We start from the raw sequence: 20,551 nt of genomic DNA, 5'->3' as shown, positions 1-20,551 counted from the left end.
TAATTTTCATAGACTGGACATACACCACATGTGCGTATCAGTACAGCAGGCCTAACTCCTTACGTTGACCAGCTTGTTATGGTCCCTTGGGTGGTTAACTTACAGAGGTTCTGCTATATATACTACGTACCTGATATGGAATAAATTGACTGGCTTTGGTTTGTTCCAGGCAACAGAGAAGCTAGTCTGAAATAGTCTTATTTAGCTGAGAGTCTAATCTCAGCTCTATTATTGTCTGATTAATATTAGGTCTACAAAACAGAATTGAATGTTCTGTCTATATTGATAAATTCACTGGATGGGTCACTTGGTTTGTTATCCTGGACCCCTGAATAAGATATAAATGCACCTACAGCTCTATTTTAAAATATAAATGCTACAACATTTTTGAGGTACTGTGATCCTTCTATAAAGACAGTCCTTTGTGTTTTGTAAAATAAGTTTTTCTCTTCTTATCCCTTGCCTTTTTATAAAACAAGGTATTTTTTTCCCTGGAAAAGTAGAACTTACCATATATATGTATTGTTTTTCTTACCTATCATCGTGTTATAAAATATGTCTATTTTTTAGCCTTGAAGAGGACCAATATTCCAAATCAAATCAAATTCATGAATTTTTTTTTTTTTTTTAAAGACAGAGTCTCACATTCTCACCTTTGGTAGAGTGCCATGGCATCATGGCTCACAGTAACCTTAAACTCTTGGGTTCAAGCAATCCTCTTGTCTCACCTTCCAGAGTAGCTGGGACTACAGCACCCACCACAATACCTGGCTAGTTTTTTTTAGAGATGAGGTCTTATTCTTGCTCAGGCTGGTCTTGAACTCCTGACCTCAAGCAACCCACCCACCTCAGGCTCCCAGAGTGCTAGGATTTCAGGTATGAGACATTGCACCCAGCTATGAAATCTCTCTGTATTTAAAAAACAGACTAACCCCATAATAGTAACTTTAGAAAAAAGGGAGCAAAGTGTAAAGCAGTATATTCTTTGTTACTATGTGAGTACATAGGAGTTAAGAGACAGAATATATATATATATATATTTCCTTGTGTATATACATCTATCTTTGGCAGGATATAAAAATAATACCATTGGCTTCCTGTGAAGAAAAGAACTGAGTATCAAAGAAATAGAGATGGAAAATTTTTTTTTTCATTGAACATTCTTTTAGTTTTCTTAAACCTTGAAACACATAAATCTATTACTTTTTAAAATACTACATTAAAGACCTTAGGCTCAGCGCCTGTAGCACAGTGGTTACGGCGCCAGCCACATACACCAAGGGTGGCAGGTTCAAACCTGGCCCGAGCCAGCTGAACAATGACAACTGCAACAAAAAATAGCCGGGCACTGTGGCAGGCGTCTTTAGTCCCAGCTACTTGGGAGGCTGAGGCTAGAGAATTGCTTAAGCCCAAGAATTTGAGGTTGCTGTGAGCTAGGATGGTACAGCACTCTACCGAGGGCAACACAGTGAGACTCTCTCTCAACAAAAAAAAAAAAAAAAAAAAAAAGAATACTTACCTTAGGGCGGCGCCTGTGGCTCAGTGAGCAGAGCGCCAGCCCCATATGCCGAGGGTGGTGGGTTCAAACCCAGCCCCGGCCAAACTGCAACAAAAAAATAGCCGGACGTTGTGGCGGGCGCCCGTAGTCCAGCTACTCGAAGGCTGAGGCAGGAGAATCGCCTAAGCCCAGGAGTTGGAGGTTGCCATGAGCTGTGTGACGCCACGGCACTCTACCAAGGGCAATAAAGTGAAACTCTGTCTCTACAAAAAAAAAAAAAAAAAGAATACTTACCTTAAAAAGCGTTCATATAAGTGGCCAGAAGCAACTGAAAAAATATTCAGAACATCTTTATCCTTTTTGTCTTCTTTATGCAAACTTATTGTGAAGCTTGGAATAAAAAATTGACAGTTCCTTAATATATGTTACAAACTTTTTATGCCTAAATAAAATACTAAATTTGATAAACAATAAAACCTTTCAAAACAAAGTTATTAAAATATAAACTCTTCCTAATTATCAATTAATATTAAAACATGTGACACTATTATAAGTTTATTAAAAATTTGTAAAATGAAATGCAATTATACTGTCTCTAGGTTAACGAGGTACTATCTCTGAATCTCTGTGATGCCAAAAGTTGTTTTGAGAACAAAGAATGAGTTACAGCCCTCCATGGCCCGTATCTCATGCACTGAAATTTTAAATGGGCCAATAATTAGGAAAGAAACAACAGAGAAGTGTACAACTCTGGCACTGTGAGAATTCTGGGGTAATAGGGTGGGTGTGTGAGTGCTGCTCAGGGAGTTCCCCCATGCTAAAATATTATAAAAACTGCCTATAATTTAGAGCTCAGCTGACCAAGTACATTGTCTACTCCATGCAGGCTATTGAGATCTTAGTACTCTGGATGACCTCCGTTAGGAACAAAGACAGCAGCAGGGAGCCAAGTCCACTTACTGGTTTGTATCATGGTAGCTTCTTAATCTGGGCCCAGTTGTCATTTTCATTACTTTTTAGACCCAGCCGAGACCCATCTCATTTTTGTATAGGCCCTGTCTCATATACATAAAGTACTAAATCTTTTATTTGAGGTATTCAAAATGTAGAATTTCTTCTTTCCTATTTAAAGATTTAATTAAAAATTTCATTTTTATAGGGCGACGCCTGTGGCTCAAGGAGTAGGGCGCCGGTCCCAGAGGTGGCGGGTTCAAACCCAGCCCCGGCCAAAAAAAAAATTTCATTTTTATATAAACATATTTAGAAATAACTAAAATCTGGTAAACTAAGCAACTGGCCTACAAACACACGAAAAAATGATCATCTTTAATCATCAGAGAAATGCAAATCAAAACCACTTTGAGATTATCACCTAACTCCAGTAAGATTAGCCTACATCACAAAATCCCAAAACTGCCGATGTGTGGATGTGGAGAGAAAGGAACACTTCTATAGTGCTGGTGGGTCTGCAAATTAATACAGCCTTTTTGGAAAGAAGTATGGAGAATTGTCAAGGAACTAAAAGTTGTCCTACCATTTGATCTTGCAATATCATTACTAGGTATCTACTAGATGAACACAAATTTTACAACAAAGATGTTTGCACCAGAATGTTTCTTGCAGCCCAATTCACAATAGTCAAGTTGTGGAAGCGGCCTAAATCCCATTAACCCAAGAATAGATAAACAAATTTTGGTATATGTACAGCATGGAATACTATGCAGCCACAAGAGGGAGACTTTACATCTTTTATGTTTACCTGGATGGAGCTGGAACATATTCTTCTTAGAAAAGTATTTCAAGGAAAAAAAAGTATCCAAAGTATCCAATACTATTTTAAAACCAATATATAAACACTTACACATTCATATGAATGATAAAACACTAAGTCTAGAAAGAAAGAGGGGAGAAGAGGAACAGGGGAGAGGAGGGAGAAGGGCTAGCGGAGGGAGGTTATGTGGCGGGATCTCACCTAATGTACACAATATAAGGGTACATTTCAAAACAACCAAGAATATGTTATAAAGGTCTTACCAGAAAAATAAGTGAGGTGATGGTTATGTTAATTAGTTTGATTTAAGCATTCTATATTGTATATCAAATCATATTGTACCCCATAAATATATACAGCTATGATTTAATAAAAATTAAGTGTATAAAAAAAGAAAAGCCAGTGGCAAAAAAACCAGAATCACTCTAAATTAAGACTAAAACTAAGTAAAAAGTGAAAGTATTGTAAGATATACAATACTATGTACCTGGATCGTACAAAACTTACTATCTCTCAGACATAGTACTATTTTGTTTTTGTGTATAGCAAGTGGCTAAACCATAGTTCATCACTTACCGTCATTCTTGTTTCTACCTTCTTGTTTTAATGGAAACTCTTGGACAAATTACTCTTACAATTGCCTGAGTCTGTTTCATTATCTCCTGTGAAACGTACCTACTCTGCAAATAATCTCATAATGAGTGTGTTTGATCATTTCTCCTTCAGTAACTAGATCAATGGCCATACTGGGACAGTAACACGATTCTTTGTACCAAACAAGAAGTAAACTATAGAAAAAGAGGCTTAAGCTGGGAAAAATCCATAAAGATTAAAGGGCTTTTGACTGGTAACATAATCTTTAGGTCACTGAACTTATTTGGTCTAACATTTCTATTTCTTATCTTTGATCAAAGGTTTGCCATCATAATTCAAATGAAGTTCAAATATCTAAAATGGATTTTTTAAAGTTCTCTACAATGTGTATTTATAGAAGATAACTTTTGTTTTTGCCCACATAGTATTCTCTCCGCTTCTAGAAAGAACAACCTGGTTTTTTTTTTTTTAGAAAACCATTCCTCATCTAATTTATTCTATGAGGTTTAGGTAAGACAGGCCTTCACACTAGTTCTACAGGTAGTCACATTGCCCAAGCTTGGTCAATCAGTCACAGTGATTAGTTCAGTTTGGGACACATGGCTATAGTTGGACCAGTGAGTCAGCCTTGGAACTTTTGCTGGTACTATTTGGAAAGAGACAACTTTCCCACTGGAAATAGTAAACTTTTAAAAGCCTATCTGAACATGAAGGAGACATACAGACCATATCACCCAAATGTCCAAAGCCATGTCTACTCTTGGATTCTTTAGATAGGTGAGAATAAATTCCTTTTTTGACTAATAGTGTTAACTAATATAGGTTGCAACCTAACTTACAGATTACCTATATTTAATGCTACAGCTAAGTTAGGCTACTTTCTGTTCTTTGAGGAACATACCTAATCTCTTTGCTTCATGTAAGTAGGTACCTTTATTTCTAACTTTTGAAATTCTGTCTCTAAAACACATCTTAGCCACACACTTCTCTAAGGAGTCTCTCCTGAGGCTCTTCCTAATTGGACATCCCCTATTTTCCCTTTGGTTTGCGCATTATTTTATTTTCAGCTGTCTCACTGCTCCAGTTTCCTGTATCTTGTGTTTAGTAGCAACATTTAAGTATTTATCTTATCCCTCCAGACAGCAGCATTAGCATTTTACTTAAATTTTTATTGTCGGCAGGGTTCTCACATGCTAGACTCCTGATCAATGTAGTTATAGGTTAAAATATTCATTACTAATTACCTTTTAATGGAATCCCACATTCCTTTTTGTTTTTCATCTTTATCAGTAAGGATATCTTCCTTAATTTTGTCTGGTTTTTTTTGCACCTACAGAGTATGGTTAAAAAAATTTTAGAATTTGTCAGCTTTAAATATTATGTTGCATAGTTAGAAAGTGGAAGATTACCCTTGGAAATCTAAGATAGATATCTGTAGTAAACAAGACCAGGCAATATTTTAGTACAGTGTTATAGAAGCAATCTGGTTTTTAACCATCAATTCAATTTCTTTGCTTATTTTTTTAACGGTTACCTCCATACACTGCTAAATAGTGTACTTACACTTGTGTTTACTGATTTACCAACATTAGACATTATCTACTACTATTTCTGAATTCACAGGGTTTAGATATTATTCTCTCTTTGGGATGACAGATGAATACCTTACTTATTACCATCCTTCCCTTTCTTTGGATGTTTTGGTAGTAATATCTTTATTTTAAATTCTTCTACTATTTCTGTAACTTTAAATAATATTTAAATTTATTTTCATTCTAACAGTTTCTCTTGTATATTCTGTTTATAAGACAAGAATTCTAAAATCTCTACCCTTTCCCTCTGCCTCCTAATTTACATTAGTTAAGTCTTTACTCTAGAATTTGTAAATATAGGTAACATTTACATTTAATTCAGTAAACATAAATGTATCTTTTGCATTTGGCTGTGGTAATTCTAAAATTGAAAATCAGTAAATACTGATTATGACAATGTAAATACTAACCATTGAAGTCTGAGAGGCCACTAATATTGTATTTCCTCTGTATAGTTACAATGACATGATCATCATGTATCACTCATAGGGAGATTCTTGCTAGTTCAAATGAATTCTCATTTCTTATATTCCACCAATGCAGAAGTATTTTTTTCTTGTGGAGGATATATATATATATATATCTTCTTTACCACAACCTAATATTTAATATTATCCAGTTTATTACTCATGTTACATAATTGCCTATGATTCCTGTCTTCTTGAAGACATTTTTGTTACAGCTTAACAATTAACTGCCTGTCTTTAGACTTTCTTTACAATGGTTTACTTTCTTTATAATTGGTATTCATCTTCATCATGCTGCCAAATATCTTCAAGAAGAGAGATGAAAAATAATTTTTCTAAATTTTCACATTTCAAGAAATAATTTTACCTTCACATTCGATTAAGAATTTGGCTAGATATGGAATCTTAGGTTCAAAATAATTTTTCTTAAAATACTGATGACTTTGTTTTGCTGTCTTTTAACATTTACATGTTTTGAAAATGAAAAGTCTGGTAGAGTTAGTATCATTCTATTGCAGTGACCTGCCTTTTCTCCCTAGTAGCTATTAGGATCTCATGTGAGGCATTTTCAATCATCCTACTTGGTAATTTGTGAATTTTTCTTTTTTATTTTTTTGAGATGGGCTCTCATTATATTGCCCAGAATAGTCTCAAACTCTTGGTCTTAAGCATTCCTCCCCTGTCAGGTTCTCGAGTAGCAGGGATTAAAGGGCTGCATTGTGGACCTGACTCTTTGTGGACTCTTCTGACATGAATATTTTTCTCTCTTTTTACCTATAGGACACTTTGCCTCCTCCATTTTCTCTGTTCTTTCTTTCTAGAATTCTTAGTTGGCTACCAGTGTTCACATCTTCTATGTTGCTTATCTTTTCTCCTCCCTTTTTTCTGTCATTTTGTTTTAATTCTGAGAGATAGATGGCTCAGATATAAAACTGTGTTATTAGGAAACAACTGAAGGACCTAGATATGCTTAGGCTGTACAATGTTTATAACTGGTATCCTTCATCTATTCATGAACCTTCTTAGCCATTATTGCTTTAAGTATTACCTGTATCTCCATTCTTTCTTTCATCATCTTCTAGAACTCCATCTATCCTGATTTTGTTTATTAAAAAAAATTCATAAAGTACTTTATCTTACCCTCACAAAAGTCTGATAAGTAGGTTCTAAAGTTAACTCCATTTTTATACAGAAGAAAGATAGAGGTTAAGTAATTTGACTAGGTCACACAGCTGCTTTTTAAATCCATGCCTGGTATCTTAGACTTTTCCACTCTGTTCTCTATGTCTTTTATGTCCTCTACTGTATTTTCCTTTTTTCTTGTCTCTATTGCAAGAAATACAATAGGGACAAGGGGGAGGATTGCTTAAGGCCAAGAGTTTGAGTTTCTGGCCTATCTTCCAACTTGCTAATTTTCTCTGCAGGTATGTGAAAGCCGTTCATTGAATTCTTAATTTTGAGATTATATTGTTGAGCTTCTCATCTACTTAAAAAATCTGAATGCACTTTTTGTAGTTTCCTATTCTTTGCAATTATTCTCAAGCTTATTTCTTTAAACACAGTAAGCACAGTTGTTTGAGAGTCTGTATCAATAATTCTAATATCTAGAGTCTTTGTGTATCTGCTCTGTTGTTTCCATTGGCTCTGTGTATTTGGTTATCTTTGAAGATGTGCTGGCATCTGTACTTGAAAAATCTGACTTGCCAATTACACCACTGTAATCCTATTGCAGGGATTTATGGATATTTCTGCTACGTACCCAGATACCTCTATACTCTATCAGTCTGGAAATATTTTAGTACCAATTCAAAGTTAAGGGTTCCCTAGCCTACTTAAGTAAGAAAATATTGGACTAAAAGACTGTGAGGGATAATTTACTATGTTTCATCCTTACCCTAAAGATACAGCCAGCCAGCTTACTGTAGAGGGGTTAGGGTTTTAATGTCTGTCTCCATAGCCTGGCAAACTAAATAGAAATGACAGCTCCGGTGTCTTAGGACAGACAATTGCTCCCAGGTAATAACAGCATTCTTGGACCAAGAGAAGCTGCTGTACTGCATATTTCATTCTTATTTTTCCTTTGATTGTGGTTTTGTATTTCCTTATTATCCTTATTACTGTCTTAATGTCAGCTCTTCATTGCTTTCAAAAGATTTTTAAAAAAAATTTTATTAGTTTTAAGCAGGAAGGCTGGTCCCAAAGAACTACACTCAAAATCATTAAAAATTCCTTTTCTCTCTCTCTTTAAAAAAACAAAAAAGTATCATTTCTTTTCTTAGGACTAACTTTTACACCTGTGTTCTTAATTTAATCTTTGTAACCTAATTTGTAATGTTATCTGGTTAAATATAGTCAGTGTAGTAGATCTATCATAACTTTAAAAAAATCTATTTCTTCTATCTTCAAGCTCTCCTTTCATCAACTTAATCTTTCTTCTTTCACTGTCAGAGTTCAAATACAACCTTTTAGATAGTAAAACTATAAATTTAGTTGTAAAATAAAAAATAATTAGAGACAAAGAAGATAATTCTTACTACTAAGAGCAAAGCCTGTAAGAAGGTTCTGCCTCACGTACTTGTACTTGCAGTATCTTGCTTTTGAAGCTGTTTAACACAACAATGACATCTTCCAGCTCTGGCTGAGAGTCAGTCCCATCATGCCTACAAGTAGAAAAACACATCTATAATTAAAGAACAGACATACAATTATAATAGTATAAAAAGCAGAATAAACTCATTTTACAATAAATATGAGTACAGTATCACTTGTGTATATACCGTATTTGTAGTTTCTAGAGTCAATTAATATATATGATACACTATATTTTTCAAAATTATTCAATAAATTTTAATTAATACAAATTAAAATTGTACAAAAGTAACTCATTAAATTCAATGCTGCCTAATCATTCGGAACATTCAAATTATTGTTTATCTTTGCTATTGGATACCAAGGTTGTCACAAAACTCAAATATTTCACATAACCGATATATTATAATGAAAATTAAAATGTGAACATTTTTAAATTTAAAAGTTGTTTATATATTAAAATAATTCTATACTATCCAACAATTTTGAATATCCATCTGCCATTTTCAAATGTCAATATCTGAAGTACACTGGTAAATTAGTGAGACTGAAACTGTGTCTATTATGTCTATCTGCATATTTGATTAAATATTTATCTTAAATATTTATATTAAATATAATGCAGTTCATGTTCTCATTTTCACAATTGCTTAAACAAACCAAACATGACAGCTGCGTTCACTAATTTTTTGATACTATTCTCACTATGTACTGACTCTATCATAGTAGTTGAGTTTAGTCATATTTGTAACACATACTTTAACCTTTTTCTAAAATGAACACATGGGGATTCTAGCACTGTGATGACTAACACATGCCTTTGACTGCCTCTTATGCCAATTCCCTAGCTGAGGCAGTTAAACCACAGTAGATGGCAGAGCCCTGTCCAACAATTACCAGCAGAAAATAGAAAGCGTTCCAACTTAAATAGCAGATATGTCTAATTTCTTACAAACTCAAATACATGTAGTAACAAACATTGCTCAAAGGCCTTGGCAATTTTCGCTATTTAATCTACTGTCCACTGAGACAAGGTAGAGCTAGCTAGCATAGCACCACAGCTTGATCGAGACAAGATTTAAAACAAGCCTCCCTCAACTCCTACCAGGTGCTAGAGGTAATAGTGATTTTAAATTCTTACTTTATTTTAGGCATTATTTTAAACTCTATAGATGCTAACTCATCTGAGATCCAAATTGAGCCTAATTACTATCTGAGATCCAAATTGAGCCTAAGTAGCCTGGCTCTTCAGTACTGCATGATCAGACTGTTATCAGCAATGCTAAGTAACAATAAACCCTGGGATGCATGTGGAGAATCTGCAGCTTAAATGAAGGGAACAAGCTAAACAGAGCAAATGGAAATCATTGATAATGAATTAATGGGGGAAAGAGGAGCACTCAAATGATTTATATTCTCAGTGAGATCTGAGAAAATATTCTACCTCAGTAAAAGCCATTTACTTTAAAATAAATGAATTTACCATGTGTCAGTTAGCAAATTAAAAAACCCTGTATTACACAGTTCTAGCTTTTTTCTATTCAGACTTTTCCTCCCCTTCCCCTGCCCTGCCTGTGGCTGCTGAGAGACGACTAAGCCAGGGCTTATGGGAACTGCTTTCCCTCTGTTGGTGCAGCCACCACACTGGGCTTCCACAAAGAGTGGGGCTCAAACTTTCCAGACTCTTTGGAATGGAATGGCTTCCAATGGAAGCCTCCATCACACCAAAGCTTTCACAGTGACTGGGATTCAGATCTTTCCTCTAGGGAGTCCTGCAGCAAACTGAGGGGTGCTTGGACTATGAGTGAAGGTTATAAGTGTGCCCCTCACCCATTGAGAATTTCCCCCTCCTCTCCTGCCCCTCCCACCTTCTTGCTTTCCATTGAGTTTTACTCCCAAATGTGCACATGGGTGCTGATAGATAAGTTCACTAATTTAACTTTAATAGTGAGTACATGTGGTATTTGTTTTTCCATTCTTGAGATAGTTCATTTATAAGAATGGTCTCCAGCTCCATCCAGATTATTGCAAAATGTATTCATTCATCTTTCTTTATGGCTGAGTACTCATGGTATACACAGACCACTCATGAACTGACTGGCACTTGGGTTGATTCCATAATTTTGCAATTGTGAATTGTGCTGCAATAAAAGTTTTAGTGCAGGTGTCTCTTTAATGAAAAGTCATTTTTTCCTTTGGGCAAATATCCAATAGTGAGTTTGCTGGATTAAATGGTAGGTCTACTTTTAGTTCTTCGAGGAATCTTCAAACAATTTTCCGTAGAGGTTGTACTAGTTTGCAGTCCGCCAACAGTATGCAAGTGTTCATTTCCCTTCAAATCAATGCCAACATATTTTGTTTTGGCATTTTTTTTGATAAAAGCCATTCTAACTAGGGCAAGGTAATATCTTCCTGTGGTTTTTAATTTGCATTTCTGTGACAATTAATGCCCTTGAGTATTTTTTCATACATTTATTGGCCATTTGTACTTCGAGATGCTTCTTTTGCCACAAAAGACGTGAACTAAAGCTTCTCCTGTCTTTTGCCCACTTTAAAGTCAGTTATCTCTCTTGCTACTGAGTTGAGCTCCTTATACTATATATCTTGGAGATTAACTTCATTATCAGATGCACGGTTTGCAAATATTTTCTCCCATTCTGCAGGTTGTCTGTTGATTGTCTCTCTCATTGCACAGAAGCTTTTTAGTTTGGTATAATCCCATTTGTGTTATTTTCACTTTTGTATCCTGTGTTTTTGATGTCATATCCAAAACTATTGTTGCCCAGGCTAATAGTTTGCTATTGGCATACAGAAATGCTACTGACTTTGTATGTTGATTTTGTATCTTGCAGCTTGTTTTAGTTTTTTAAAATTAATTTTTATTAAATCATAAACATATAGACCATATATACATTAATGCATTTATGGGGTACATTGTGCTGATATCGTATAGAATTAGGAATGCTTACATCACCCCGGTTAATATATACCTCATCTCATTTACTTAATTATTCTGTTAAGACATTTACACTCTATACTAATAGATCCGACATGTACCCTTGCATTATGCACCATAGGTGTGATACCACCATTCACCCTCCCCACCTCCCTCCTATCACCCGTCCTCCCTCCTTCATCCTGGGCCATAGTTGTGATCTGTTCTTCATATGAAAGTGTGAGTGAATGTAAATTGGTTTCATAATAGTACTGAGTACATTGGATATTTTTTCTTCCATTCTTGAGATACTTTACTAAGTAGGATATGTTCCAGCTCCATCCATGTAAACATAAAAGAGGTAAAATCTCCATCTTTTTTTAAGGCTGCATAATATTCCATGGTATACACATACCAGAAATTATTAATCCATTCATGGCTCAATGGGCACTTGGGCTTCTTCCATGAGTTGGCTATTATGAATTGAGCTGCAATGAACAATCTGGTGCAAAGATCTTTGTTATAAAGTGATTTTTGGTCTTTTGGATACACACCTAGTAGAGGAATTGCAGGGTCAAGTGGCAGGTCTACTTTTAGATCCCTGAGTATTCTCCATACTTCTTTTCAAAGGGATGTATTAGCTTGCACTACCACCAGCAGTGCAAAAGTGTTTCCTTTTCTCCACATTCACGCCAACATCTGTGGTTTTGGGATTTTGTTATGTGAGCTATGGATTCGTTAGGGTGTTCTATATACATTATCATGTCATCTGTGAACAGGGACAATTTAACATTTTCCTTTCCAATTTTGATGCCTTTTATTTCTTTCTCTTGCTTAATTACTCCAGCTAGGACTTCTAGTACCTTGTTGAACAGAAGTGATAACAGTGGGTATCCTTGTATTCCTGATGTTAGAGGAAAAGCTTTCAACTTTCATTCATGAACATGATGGTTACTGTGGGCTTGCCTTACATGAGATACATTCCATCTACTCTAACTTGTTGAAAGTTTTTTTAAATCATGACAGGATGCTGAATTCTGTCAAATGCCTTTTCCACATCTACTAAATGATGATATGCTTTTTGCTCTTCCTTCTATTAATATGGTATTACATTTATAGATGTGTGTATTTTAAACCATCCTTACATCCCTGGAATAAATCCCACTTGATCAGAGGGAATGATCCATTGTACGTGTTGTTGAATTCAGTCTGCTAGTATTTTGTTGTGGAATTTTCTGCCCTAAGATTGGCCTGCCAACTTCTTTTCTTGCAGGATTCTTGTCTGGCTTTGGTATAAGGGTATGTTGGCCTTGTAAAATTCCAAAGAATACTTGTGTGGAACTATTCTCTCCATTTTGATTTTTTGGGGAAGAGATTCAAAAGGATTGGTGTTAATTCTTCTTTAACACCAATCTCTCTTTTGTAACAGTTGTGCTTGTACTGTCTTGGGTTGAGGGAACAGTGATGGCAAGTAACATAAAACTGTCCCTCCTTCCCTCTTTACTGTGACTTTTCTTATTTCTGTGCTATGCCATGGTATTGTATTATCTGACCTGGTTTCCTTAGCTCTTTATGAAAGTATTTTCATGCAAGGGTAGTTGTACATAGTAATGTTTCTGTGGTGGGGGTAAGGACAGCTGCTAAGTCCTATTCTGATATCTTGCTGATGCCTGGACCTAACCCAATCTTAATGTTTTAATTGTTGTTTAGATGATCTAGGTTATATTGCACTAAAAATCTATTTACATGTAAAAATTTAAAAGTGGTTTGTATAACTCACCCAACTATTTCATAAATATCTTCTGATTTTCCTTGGCGTAATTTCAGTATCCAAGCACCTGGGTTTGCTTTTAACTGAAAATATCCCTTTTAAGATGTGGGGGAAAAAAAATGATCGAGTTATACGACTGAAAACATATCCAATTGTTCATGAAACGCTATACGTGAATCATTCAAGAAAGTGCTTACTAATGGGTAACGAACAAATTCTATAAATTGATTCCAAGGAAACAGATTTCAAAATAATCTGTAAAAGCTTATTATGAAGGCATCATTCTCCTCATTTTTATCTAATTATTTTATTCCCAGGTTCACTTTTATTTTCGTCAAACTGTTCAGCAATAAAGATTATTGCATTTTACTATTAGGAAAACAGAGACTTTCACCCACAACATCTAATTAAATATCATCAATTAAATAATACTTACGAGATTGGCCATAACTATTGTATCAACCATAACAGGTTTATTTTTTGTGCCTAGTGTAAACTGCAGGCCCTGAGGAGGCTGTTCTGTCATTGTATCGAAGCAATGTCCTTCAAGTAGTAGATATTCCAGTTCATATTCTGCCATCACGGTTCGCTCAGTCTGTGGAAGTGTGTCATTATTTTTCGTATCAATAATCCTCATAATACAAGTTTTATAATAAGTAAATGTGATTATTTTAATATTACTGGTTTACTTCATCTTTCTTTTACTTTTTTTTAAGACACCAAATCTTTCTCTGTCACCCAGACACTAGGACATAGAGGCACAATCAGCTCCGTGAAGTATCGAACTTCTGGGCTCAGGGAATTCTCCAGTGGCCTCCCAAGTACCCGAGACTTTAGGTATACACCACCATGCCTGGCTACATTTTTAATTTTCTTGTGTTGCCCAGGTTGTTCTCAAAGTCCTGGCCTCAAGCAATTCTCTTTCCTTGCCTTGTCCTCCTTAAGTGCTGGATTATGGGTGTGAGCTACTGTGCCCAGCCTTTACTGCTTTTTTTTTTTTTTTTAATTTGGCCGGGGCTGGGTTTGAACCCGCCACCTCCGGCATGCCTTTACTGCTTTTAAGAATAAAAAATAAGTAGCTTATTTGAAGACAGCATTTCATTCAAAAACTTTAGCTGGATTGTGAATAAGTTACTGAATGGAAAGATTTTCATGGAATAGTCTGAGAATCTGAGAATGTTAAAAGTTAGAAGAAGATCATTGAAATCTAGTTCGACACCCTCATTTTATAGACAAGGAAACTATAAGGTGACTGTGATGTAATAATTAATTATAAATTATATATTGAGGAAGAGTTTAAATGTCTAGCCAGTTTGTAACTAATATTTTCTTCACTGTATAATATATTGTGAAAAATTTTCTTGTTCCTATATACTTGTACAAGACTTTAATTCTATTAATGTATTCCAACTAAAACACCAAAAACTAGCCAATTCCTTTTTTGAGAGTTATTTCTAGTGAATATTTTTAGTTTTCTAATAACTTCATAAAGGTAATTTAAGTTAAATTAGTTCTTATTTTCAAGTCTTACTTTTAGTAAGAATATAAAAGCTAGTGATTTTTTTTATGTTTATGTTTCCATCTTTCCTTTTTATTTTTATCAGTTCTAAATATTAACTGTTTATAAAGGACATAAATTTCACACTTTTCAAATATAACTTTGAGAGCATATTAATTTTTCTAAAAAGTACTCTATTATTTTTCTTTAGTTGGATAGTATCCTTTTCTAAGAGAAAAATTTCAGTTTGGTAGTAATTAATGTTAAATCTGTTTCTCTAGTATTTTTGTTGCTATTTAACATAATTTTGTGTTAATTATAATGATACTTCTCCAAAGCAAAAAAAACTTTACATATATCTCTCCTGTGGTCTGAACTGACAAGATGCCTAGCAGTGGAGTGGGCAAATGCTGAAGTATGTCTTTTTCTTCTATGTTGTCTTAAGGCATGGGAAGGCTGAACTTACTGACTTTAGTATAATCTGAACTTTCAGAAATTTGGATTGAGGATGGGCCAGAATCCAAAGAAAAGTGCAAGAAATTGCTTTAAATGATTCAGTGGTTTGAGGACCAAGAGGTATAGCAGTCCTTATCTGTGGCTTCTGAGGTTTCAGCTACCCGTGGCCAACCATGGTCTAAAAACATTACGTAGAAATTCCCAGAAACACACAATTTATAAATTTTAGAAAGGGTGCTGTCCTCAGCAGTGTGCCTTTCTTCTCTGTCCCACTTAGGGTGTAAATCCTCCCTCTGTCCAGCTTATCCACACTGTATACACTACCTGCCCATCAGTCAATTAGCAGCTGCGTTGGTTCTCAGATTCACTGTCACATTACATCGCTTATTTTCAAGTAAACTTTATTTCACTTAATAATGGTCCAAAAGTGCAAGAGTAGTCATGTTGGCATATTATTATGATTATTCTTTTATTGTTAGATATTATTAATCTATTATTGTGCCCAATTTGTAAATTAAACATTATCATTCGTACATATATATAGGAAAAAACCCACATATATAGGGTTGGGTACTATCTACAGTTTTAGGCATCCACTAAAGATGGATGCCTATGTTTAGGGTCTTGCAACATATTGCTTGTGAATAAAGAAGGGACCTCTGTAGTGAAAATCTTCTGATACATAAATTTATAAGTTTGTTAAGGCTTGGTTTAAATTGCTAAGTTTTGCAGAGGAGGCAAAACCCTCCACTAAATAAGCTATCTTTCCCCAATTTTGTTTTTAAGTATGTGAGGGCTTGAGATAAAAATTTCATAAATTGTGCACTTATCCAAATTTCTTCATTCATATTATTATCATGTCTTTGGTAATCAAATAGAAATTCTTTGACAATGTTATTGAAATTGAAATGAAAGCCAAATCAATAAAAGTAATGTCAAAATTATTTATATTTCAGAAGGGGCTAACACATTTTTCTGTGAATGCTTTTAACATAGTCACATGCTATTTTCTGTTAGCAATCTTTTATTCGGTCTACTTCTTTACTGGCTAAACTACTACTGTTGTTTCAGGTATTTTGATATCTTTTGGATATATGCTGTGATTAAGTGTAATTATAGTCTTCAGATGCAGGTTTTTTGTCTTTTTTTGTTTGTTTTTTTGAGATAGGGTCTTGCTCAATCAACCTGGCTAGAGTGCAGTGGGGTCATCACAGCTCACAGAAACCTCAAACTCCTGGGCTAAAGCAATCCTCCTGCCTGAGTAGCTGCGACTAAAGGAGCAAACCACCATGTTCAGCTAATTTTTCTAACTTTTTTTGAGAAGGAGTCTTACTCTTGCTTAGGCAGGTCTCAAACTCCTAACTTCAAGCCTTCCTGCCTTGACATTTCAAAATGGTAGGATTATAGGTGTTGAGTCACCATGCCCAACCTAGATGCAGTTCTAATAATAAGCTCTGAGAAGAACAAAGAACAAAACTTAAACCACATGCAAAAGTAACTATATTCACTTTTAGCTTTCCTATGGCTACTTTTATCAACTTTAATTATGGTATTAATAATGGTTGCACAATAGTCTTTGTACTTACAAACATGCAAACAAAATCCTACTAATAGAGAATTTCTCTGGATTATGTTTTTTTAGGTCCTTATGTAATGTTTAGGATTTAGATGTACCAAGGTATATTTTTGCAAGCTACTATACAGTGGTAAATTTCTCATTAGTCTCATTTTTGCCAGGGTGCATTTCCCCCTTTATCTGAAACTCCTTTCTACTCAAGCAAATGCCTTCAGTGGTTACCTCATATTTTTCTAGCATGGTTACAGATATATGTAATATGCTAAGTAATGGAAAAGAAGAGCCTGAGAAGTGGTTAACTTTTACAGATGCTAGAATTTATAATTTCCTTCAGTTTATTCACTTAATCTATGAAGACATAGCAAATATTTCTCTTTATTTTAGTCTTCTAACTTTGGAGTCAGCTATACTGTTCATGTGAGCAGCTTCTATAGACACTACTAGATTTGCCATTCACTACCGAAAAATGTTTAGTTAATCTCCAATAACTGGCTAATAGGTGCCAAAATTTTCACCATTAGACTCAATTTAAATTCTTTTCTAAGCTATACTAATTCTCCCACTACAAACTTTTACACTTCTGGTGTGAATCTTTAAAGTTATCGCATCGTTACATACTGATGCACTCTCTTCGTGAAGAAACCATTAGATTCTGTTAAGATACCTTTCTGATCATGGAAAAAATGGATTTTCTTTTTTCTTGCCAAGTTAATTTCCAAAATTTTCCTCATATTTCTTTATATTTGCTGCCTTCTTATTCTTTTCCTGGACTGATTTCCAATGATGGTTACAGTTGAGTTTGAGGATCATTTGGAAGGAATAGTGAGTATGTTACTGGGAAGTGATTTAGAATCCCATAGAATTTGACAAGTGAATCAAAATAAATTTACCTAGAAAGAAACTCGTTAGGCAAAAGCTAACACATAAGTATGAGAAATAAATATTATGAACAGTATTAACCAAATTATTATGGGTAAATGTTTATGCCTTGAGAATTAAAAAACGGGTCAGATGGAGAACAATGAGAAGGAAGTATTTTCTCCTCAGTTGCTATCTACCAATCTTAGGCAAACTTTCCTAAAACGCCTCTCTTTCTGAATCTTTCTCATTCTGAATTCAATGTTTTGAAAGACTCAGGTTATTTTAAAATATTCTCCTTTCTCTTTTTGGGCTGAGTACTAAACGGTTAACAGCTGAGAAAGAGGAGTCTGATGACTCGCTAGACAAGGGTCATGTTGGAGGTGATGAGAAGCAAATATACCCAGCCTACAGAATACCAGCAAATTGTGTTTCATACTGTTTGTTCTAATCTAATTAGGAATGTTTTCTCTGTCTATGAGCCATGAGGGGAAAAAAAATTTTGGATGAAACTTCCTTTCTAAGTTAAAAACTAAACTTGAAGGGCAAAATAGGTAGTTAATGGTGCCATCTTAAAGTGCCATGCATCTATCTCCACATTTTCTACATTAGTCATCTTAGAGGAGTCCTTGTGAGCCAGTAATCTGACGCGATAAAAAAGACAAAAGTACCTACAAATTTGAAAGCTAGAGAAACTGCATTTGGAAGTTAGGAAAATTTAATAATCAAAGGAAAGATTGAATTGGGACCCAGAATTATAAGGAAAAAAATTCTGGAGGGCATCCATGACCAGGCGTGGGGAAAATACAGCCTCAAGGCTGCATGTGGCCCTCCAGATCCCCAGGAGTGACCCCTCAACTGAATCCAAGCTTCAGAGGCCTCACCTACAAGGGAAAAACATCCTTCTATCTTTGTTTATAGACTTAATTGTTTTGAAGAGTCATGATCAGGATAAGACAACTAATACCATATTTGATTATTTAACAGAGCTGTTTCTTCATAATACGTTGTAAATATTTAGTATTTGTAGGTACAAAACTATTTTTCTTTTACAAGATGGTATTTTCTCTAAACTTTTCAGTTTGACAAACCCCATGCACCCAGAAAGTTCATTGTAGAAAGTTCTCAATATGTTCCCTTTACACACATTTCTAGAAACAGGTAACTCACTGCAGAACTGGCCATGAGAACACAAGACAGCCAGTGTCAGCATGGGTTTAAGGTCAACACAGCAGAAGTTTAGGAACAAGGGTCCCAGGAAAGGTACATATGGTCTAAGCTCATGGCATTTGCTGTTGAAATCTCACCCAGTCCAGTCCAGTCCAGGAGGGCAGGATGGAGGGAGGACGTTACATTAACAAATCCACATAGAAACATTCTTCAGGCGATAGAGCACAGAAGGTAAAGTCATTCCCAGTCTCTTTAGCTGAGATCTGTGCAGAGGAAAGGTTGGTGACTCCAGGAAGGATGAACCTAAACCACCTGCTCTCAGACGGACCCACGTGGTCACAGACCGTAATGACCACCAGCAGCCTCAGCAGACTGACTGGCTTCAGCCTTAGGTGACAGGGAATGGTCTCTAAATCTGGAGTGCTGGGGTTTTGTTTTGTTTTGTTTTTCTCAAATAAACTCCAGGAAAGAGTAAATAAATAAATACTTAATAAATCCTATTATTAAAAAGGATTTGTACTCTAAAATTTGGATTCAGTCAAAAATCTGCACTCAAGGATCCAGAAGAATGCATGTGGCCCCAACACCCTTGCTATAATTATAATAGCTGATAAGAATCTATCCTGTTCCTCTTTTTCTATGACCTTACACAATACTTACATCCTTTAAGTGAATATTATCAAGGTCACAGTTGCTGTGTACTATTTCAACTAGCCAGCCTTCTGGCGTAATCATGTTGAGGGTTAGAAGGGGTGATTCAGGGATATCCAGGAATTTTGCCACTGGTCCAAGAGAAGGAATGTCATTAGCCCCTGATATCAGTTCTGGTTCCAGAACAAAACGGTAAAAGCTGTTGATAAAATTTAAAATATATATTGTGACAAAAATAAAGATTTCTTTTCTTCTAAAAACATTTTAAAATTGAAAATGGCTTAAAAACATAACCAGAAAGTCTTAAATAAAAAAGATTGAAAACACACTATACAGAAGAGTTAATGTTATATATAGTAGACAATTATTTTGTTGACAGTATTAAAAGACTATGTGTATCATATACCTTTGTTAATTCTTTCTTAATGAACATGACTAGAATCTCTTTAAGATATACCTGACTTATATAGGTTCTAGTTGTTTATGATCTATAGTCACTCCCTGATCCTTCTTCAAATTTGACCATGGTATATTTGTCAGTTGTTTTATTAACTCTTACCACTACTAATAATATGAAGAGAATTGATAGCCAGAAAGTGAGTGATTTCAAGCCAAAATTCTAGTACCAATTTTAAAAGTTAATAGAAACCAATAGAATTAAGTTAAAAACAGTTGCTTAATAGAGCCTTTAGACGTATTTTCAGTTTTACTGTATTTTGACCTTATCCCTCAGTATCATATGAAGTAAGAACTGTTATTGAGAATAGCTACATCTACTATTTTGAGACTGCAATTGAGGTACCAGCTGTGCCATAATCCTCTCAAGGCTCACTGGGGAGGAAGGCAGCAGGAGCTACTTGTAGGCACATCTAGCTCCTCATGGGAGCTGCAGTTCCTTGCTAGTGGTTGGCTAGAGACTGCTCGCTTGCTACAAGACATCTCCAGCACACTTCACCAGAGAAGCACACAAGGAGAGTCACAGAGAAAGAATGTCAGCAAGACAAAAGTTAGTCTTTTATGAACTAATGGCAGAAGAGACATTCCATTAAGTTTTGCCATATTTTGTTCATGAGAAGCACATCATTAGCCTTACTCCAAGACAATTTATAGAATGTGAATCCCAGG

The 20,551-nt window shown here is 35.2% G+C and overlaps 1 protein-coding gene across 1 annotated transcript in view; it reads right to left on the bottom strand.

Annotated features, from left to right (window-relative positions):
* The window catches only part of UGGT2 (UDP-glucose glycoprotein glucosyltransferase 2), a 236,260-nt gene that overhangs the window by 52,541 nt on the left and 163,168 nt on the right, over positions 1–20,551 (bottom strand). Inside the window, exons 27-32 of the mRNA XM_053563306.1 lie at positions 19,436–19,625; positions 13,654–13,812; positions 13,227–13,312; positions 8,498–8,582; positions 5,108–5,193; positions 1,793–1,888 (exon numbers count right to left, since the gene is read on the bottom strand). Of these exons, the coding sequence (XP_053419281.1) occupies positions 1,793–1,888; positions 5,108–5,193; positions 8,498–8,582; positions 13,227–13,312; positions 13,654–13,812; positions 19,436–19,625 (702 nt within the window). The remainder of the gene's footprint in view (positions 1–1,792; positions 1,889–5,107; positions 5,194–8,497; positions 8,583–13,226; positions 13,313–13,653; positions 13,813–19,435; positions 19,626–20,551) is intronic.

The sequence above is a fragment of the Nycticebus coucang genome, chromosome 15 (assembly GCF_027406575.1).
Source record: "Nycticebus coucang isolate mNycCou1 chromosome 15, mNycCou1.pri, whole genome shotgun sequence".
NCBI classification, from domain to species: domain Eukaryota; kingdom Metazoa; phylum Chordata; class Mammalia; order Primates; family Lorisidae; genus Nycticebus; species Nycticebus coucang.
Note: the sequence above shows the minus strand (reverse complement) of the source record. Positions and strands in the feature narration are given on the sequence as shown.